The 6680-nt window shown below is 37.3% G+C and overlaps 1 protein-coding gene across 1 annotated transcript in view; it reads left to right on the forward strand.

Annotated features, from left to right (window-relative positions):
- The window catches only part of ZNF804B (zinc finger protein 804B), a 71423-nt gene extending 65091 nt beyond the window's left edge, over positions 1 to 6332 (forward strand). Inside the window, exon 5 of the mRNA XM_017729251.1 lies at positions 1 to 6332. Coding sequence (XP_017584740.1) covers positions 1 to 2390 — 2390 coding nt within the window. The 3' untranslated portion in view covers positions 2391 to 6332.
- The last annotated feature ends 348 nt before the right edge of the window (positions 6333 to 6680 follow it).

Genomic DNA, 6680 nt, shown 5'->3' on the forward strand with positions numbered 1-6680 from the left:
GGAAAGAAATTAATGAAAATGGTCAAAAATGCATTGCAGATTATTTGAATGAAAATATACCCAAAGTGCCTGCTTACTTTGATGTCTCACAAAAGGATTACGTGACAGAAAAAAGTCTTTATACAACAACACTGAGAAGACCTTTAAAGCATCATTTCCATAGCTGTGAAAGAAAAACTCAGAACATTAGAAACGAAAGCATTTCCTTTTCTGCTTTTATGTCTAGGACTAAAAAATCTAAATCTGCAAAATGTCATTTAATTGATCCTGAAGAAAAATCTGAAAACCAAAATGACTGCAGATCCCTTCAAGATGTGGTCAGCTGCAGCAGTGACATAAGTGACAGTGGAAAATACTCTAGTGGAAGTTTCTGTAGTTGTAAATCCAGTTCAAACAGCAGGTATTCAGATAATGAAGGATGTGGAAGTTACACGAGATGTTGGAGATTCCCATCTCCTCAAAAGTCCTCGTGTGGCAGACATTCCAGCTATTCTGACACTTCAGTTAGCAGTACGAGTAGCTACATGAGCTACGCAAGTCCCACATCAAACAATCACGGCAGAAATCATTTGCTTTGTTGTTGTAAAAGAAAAAGCAAGACAGATGAAAGGCACAAATGTAAACACAGAAAGCACAAGTGTATTTTCACTTCAGATGACACAGACGAGGATTATCTTTGTCATAGTAGAATTCACAGAACTAGAAACTGTACTCAGAGGGGCACAATTAAATATCAAAGATGTTCAAGACATAAAGTTTTACGAATCAGAGACAGATCTAAACACAGCAGAAGTAGACATCAGCATTTTGGCAAAGCACATAGTAGGAGTAGCAGCTACCACAAATCCAAAAGTGGTTCCACCAGTGATTCAAGAAGCAGTGAAAGATCATCTAGCAGCAGAATATCAAGAGGCAGCAGTTCAGGATCCTTCTCAAAAGAGACTGACTACTGTGACAACAAAACAAAGGAGGATGCTGAGAGAGGTTGTAATGCTGAACCAGGAAAAGCTGAAACTGCACATTACAACTCCCTGAATGTGAATAGTCAGTCCAAAAACTTTGCCACCTGCTCTTCCAAAAACCTGGCAAAAGACATATGTGGAAAAAGAAAGTCAATGACAGCCAAGTTACTTTTAGAAAGAGTGCAGTCTAAGAAAACCCAGGAACAAATGCATGATTCAGAGAAATTTTCAAACATTAGCGGGGTAGAATTAAAGGATGACTCACAAAGTCACTTTGCTCTTCAGTTTTCATCATCAGTAGATGACATTGCAATGTTACCTTTGCCAGAGAAAGTGCTAAGCATGGGTAAAAATGATATGGGACATAATGAAATCAGTTTGTTGGAAAACAGTGTGAAGAAAAACAGCTCTGAAGCATCAGACATAACTAATGTTACTCTTTCACCTGGAACTGATTATGATCATTGTGCTCTTAAAGACATAATTCAAATTGAAACAGGCTATCAGAGCCCAAGCATAAAAAGGAACACAGCAATAAAGGAACAATCCAATCTCTTCATTAGTGAAGTGCAGCCCTTTATACAAAGCTGTGATCCAGTACCAAATGATTTCCCTGGTGCTTTTCCCTCTAATAGATATTCTGCTGTTGCTAATTCAACAGAGACCAAAGAAGAACTACATGATGTAAACATGGACTTGAACCGGGCAGAAGGCAGTTCAGACTCTCTTTGTGACAATGCTATGCAGAAGTATGGTAACACATTAAATGACCTAGAAGTGTACAGTAAATCCACCTCCCCTCCTTTAACACAGCAGCCTATCACATTCACACCAGAAGAAGTAGACAAATACAGGTTGCTGCAGCTGCAAGCCCAGCAGCACATGCAGAAACAACTTCTGGCAAAACATCTGAAAGTTTTGCCTGCCCCAGGACCAGCTGCCTTCTCTGCAACACCAGCAGTTCCTGCCCTCCCTGTTCAGCAGCAGGCTACTGTCACCACCATCCACCACACGCTGCTGCAACGCTTTGCTGTCTCGGCCTCTGTGCACCCCCATGGCAGCCATCTCTCCCTGGCACCCCTCCACCCCCTCTCACAGGCACATTTTGCCCCCATATCACTTTCCCCGTTAGCACCAGCCCTTATTCCCACCTACCCTGCTTTGCTGACAGGACACCCATTGCACTTGGTTTCTGCTACTCCCCTCCACCCTTCTCCACTGACCTTCCCTGCACTGCCGCACACTGCATATATCCCAGCATTGTTTGCACCACACCTGAACACAGCCACACCTTCTGCTATACACCCAAATCACTTAGTTCATCCCTTATTCCAAGGACAAGAGCCCCATCACTATTCTTGTTCCATCCAGACCCAACAGTTACCTGCAACAAAAGAAGTTTTCAGTGTTTCCAGTTACTTAAACTAGCCCAAATGATTTCACTATGGCTCCAACCCAAAATTTAAAGAAAATAAAGCATTCAGCATCCAATCATGTCGGAGAGGAAATCTACTGTTTTGCTGAGAGCACAACAGCAAATATTTTAAAGTCCACAATCTGGCTGACGGCATATGAATGTTGATTTTATTCTTGTATCACTGAGGAAGAGCTGCTTTAAAGCGTTTTGTGATACTATCACAAGAAGGATGGGTGGCCAGTGTCGTTCTACAGAATGTTTTAAAAGAATAGCCTGAAGTCTATGATGGTCAGTAGGAATGGGACCACAGCACCCAGACAAAATGGGATCACTATCAGCACTGCTGAGGGATTTAAAGTAGCACAATTTAAAGTTGAGCAATCTTGGCACATCTCAAAGGTTTGGTTTTCTGAATGTGTATATGATAGGGTGCCTGGTTTGGTTAAGGTATTTTAGACTGAGCAGAAAATAAGGTATCTGGGATCACCAGACCCTGGGGCTGTCTCCTGACCAAAGTAAACTAGGGAGGCTCAGAGGGAGGGGTGATGAGTTAACACTAGAAGAAGAGGATCACAACATCTTGAAGATACTTTAGTGATTTCATCCCTGCATATGTTGCTTGGACAGTGTAAAGGGACTGCAGTCAGGCCACGGGTACATAACAAAATATTCCCTTAGCATAGGGAGCTCTGTGCTGGCACAAGCAGGCTGCTACTTTTCTCTCTGAGCCAAGCATCCAAGAAGGCTCACCAAGAAGCTGAGTTCTTTGGCATTGCCTGTGTATGGCTGGATCATAGGGTATATCAGGGTGAGCCACAGCAGCCCAGAATTGCCGAGCAGCTAGTGCTGGCTCTGAACCTCAGAGGTCCTTGGCCAAAACTGCAACACTTTTTCCTACCAAACAGAGCTCTGATGTGTGGAAGAGTCTGTCCCAAAAAATGTGTAAATATTTTTCATCCCTTTCACAAACAGAAACAATTGGCTGGTCCTCTAAAATCATGCTGATATTCATAAAAATGCAGAAGTAAAATTCTGATCAACTCTTCAAAAACTGGCTCTCCTCAGAGAAAAACTTGTCCAAGTACTGAGAATTTAAAAGTATATTAAATCTAAGCAAATATGTCAGGATTCTCGCATGGCTTCTCAAACTCTCAACAAGCAAATTGAAATTCTGAATCTACAATGTTTGAATGCATGTATCCAACCTTCAGAGTAACGCGTGGTTGAAATTGTTCGTAATAACTGTGTATCTGGAAATACATGAAGGCTTCAGCATCTCTTCGAATGGCATAGTTTGCCTATTTTTATAACGTTTCTAACTGAACACAGGATATTTAGCATGAAATAAAGTTCATAATTATGGTTAAACTGCAGGCATGCTTCCCAGTAAAATTGGACCATGAAGTATCCAACAGACAGTACCTGTTTGTTCGGATTAAAAACACTTGAAATAACTTCAATTCATTTGCAATGATGTAGTGCACAAAATTTATCTTTCAGAATCAATATAAAACACATTAAAAAACTTTTGGAGGAACTTTATTCCAATATATTCAGCTACCTGAAGAAGCTGAAAAACATAATTGCAAGTAAGTTGTGTCTTTAAAATACAACAGAACCAATTTTCTTAGTTTTAATCAAAATACATTGATCCATTGCAGTAAAATGGAATTGTTTTAATTTCTGTCTTTCTGGAGCTTCTTCAGCATAAACTGGTAATATGCCAAACTTTCCCAATCTCTTTACAAGTTGCGACTGCTAGTTTTGTATTTTCAAAGTTTGTGTTTCAAAGTAGCTTTGAATACATGATGTTTTAGCTATTGAATAAAAACCATAAGAAAAAAAAATTATGGAGACTATGCTGAAGCAAAACATTTTGGTGTTGAAAAAGGTTGGTGACACCAGCACCCTCAAATATCTTTTGGTTTGATTCCCACCTTAACTTTTTCAATCCATTTTAACAAAATGGATTCATGCCATTTTGATGTTACTTATCTGTATGTAAGTAGCACATAAATTATATTTATTTTTCTCGTTTAAGTTGTAGATAAATTCTTTAATTGAAATTATGGCTTCAGAAAAAAGGAAATCAAAAATTTTATTTGGGAAAGATGTAAAACTAAATATTTCCACAGTTTAACAATTCTTCCTTTCAATTTTGGCTGAAATTTTTCCCAAAAGAAGATCTGAATTTACTTATAGTTTCTGTATTTCCAATACTTTATTTTCTGAGAATCAAACATATTTCACTGACTGTGACTTAACACCTCTAAAAATTATTAGTTGCTTGGATGGAGATCACTCACTCAGTGGACCACTTGGAAACATTAATCATAACTTTGTAGAAACATTCTGAATTGGACATCTAAAGTAGCAGGTCATGCTGTGCCCTAGAAGGGGCTGACTGGGCTGCGTGGCCATCACCAGCAGTTCAGGGATAATACCAGCGTAAAAGGTGCGTTTCCAGCCCCACAGGCTTTTAAATTTGTGGGCCCAGTTTCATCTCAATTGAAGTAAACCCAGCTGTTCTCAATGAGTATAAGAGTTCATTTGTATCCTAAGCAGGTAACACCAAAAGAAAAATATGGAACCGAAGGAATGATGGGCTAATCTCATCTTTAATGTGCGTACACGTATTTTGTATCCACACTTCCTACAGACAATGTTAATACTGTAGAAATTTCTGTGGCAAGAAACCTGACCAAATCAAACATAACCATATCCTACTACATAGATCATTTATGGAAATAGATGTATTTGTTTCCCTTAATGTATGCACCACACAACGGGATCCTAGAAGAAATGAAATCATAGGATTTCCATGCATCATTGTACATACCGACATCGTAAGACTAATAAATTGGCAATGAAGATTAAATTTAATTCTTGGAAAAATGGAAATTAGGATTTTGAGATATTTTAAGTGGGAGAAAAAGAGAGATTAAGAACAGAAACAGCACAAGAGAAAAACATGAATCATTGATTACCAAAGGCGATGTCCAATACGGTTCTTAGCGCACAGAAGGGATTTTCTTGGAGAAATGTAATAAAGCTATTGGCACAGCTGAAATTATACATTTTCTCTAATTGCTGCCATACTTGTTTTTCATCAGTAATGTACTTTAAATATGTATTATTATAATTATTAAAAGCTTTATTGAGCCTGATGTATGGAGCCGTGCTACAATTTTGATTTTATTTAAACAGATTTTTTAAAGAGTTACAGTATCCTTATGGCAGTGATATACAAACACCAAGTTAATAATCTATTTTACCTTGATTGTATATTCTTGATACATACTCCAAGGAAACAGATCACCCACGCATTAAAATTCCAATAAAAAATTTTCCTGAGTCACACCATGATACATTTTTTTGTTGCTGTTTGGGGCTTTTTCTTTGCATCTGATGCACTTCTGAAATACATTCAATATGTATATATGCTGTGCAAATTTGCATAAAAATGCCATTTGATCAGATTGATTTTAAAAGTGTCAACTTTATATTTAAAACTGGATAATACTCTGGCTAATATAATATGTAAACTAGTAATTTTGTTTTGTATTCTCTGTATAAAGTGTTTTATATTATACAGTAGCTAAGTGAATTGCACTATTGTACATGCAAAGCGACTTTTTTTTTAGCTTATTCAAGGAATCCCTGGGAATGTAGTTTAATGCAATAATATTTTTTTTCAATAAAAAGGCTTACTGGTATAAAGAGTGTCAGTCATGTATTTTTAATGTAAAGCATACCAAAAGGCAGCAACCTAATAAAATGCAGAATGATGCAAACATATTCTGTATTTTAATCTGCAGAACTGAAATACGTTTAATTCATTCCTGTGGTTATAATCCTGAAATTTCTTAGAATGTTTCCTAAAGATTTTAGTATGTGTTACAAAAGTGGGTTGTTTAAATGGAACTGAAAATAAATATTCCTTACAAAAATTATTCTATCTATGTGGTTTTTCCAAGTATTTTTAAAGAATCAGCATCCTCCTGGGTATTTTTAAGCACTAAGCAATTTATTTAGAATTACACATATAACTCACCTGTCAGGTTCCCCAAATAATTGTATAGCAGGTCCTTTGGTAAAGAATCTAACAGTAGGATCTACAAATGTGTCATTTATCCACTCTTTAATTATTCTTTAAAACTTCAAATACTCATGATAATTACCACTTTATCCCACATTTTCCCTATTACCTGGTATTTTTCCAGTTTTTTTTATTGCATCCTTTTCCATCTACGTTTCATTTATATTGTTTTCTGGCACAAGGCTTTGGATTTGGTCATATA

The sequence above is a fragment of the Corvus brachyrhynchos genome, unplaced genomic scaffold (genome assembly GCF_000691975.1).
Source record: "Corvus brachyrhynchos isolate BGI_N302 unplaced genomic scaffold, ASM69197v1 scaffold142, whole genome shotgun sequence".
Classification (NCBI taxonomy): Eukaryota; Metazoa; Chordata; class Aves; order Passeriformes; family Corvidae; genus Corvus; species Corvus brachyrhynchos.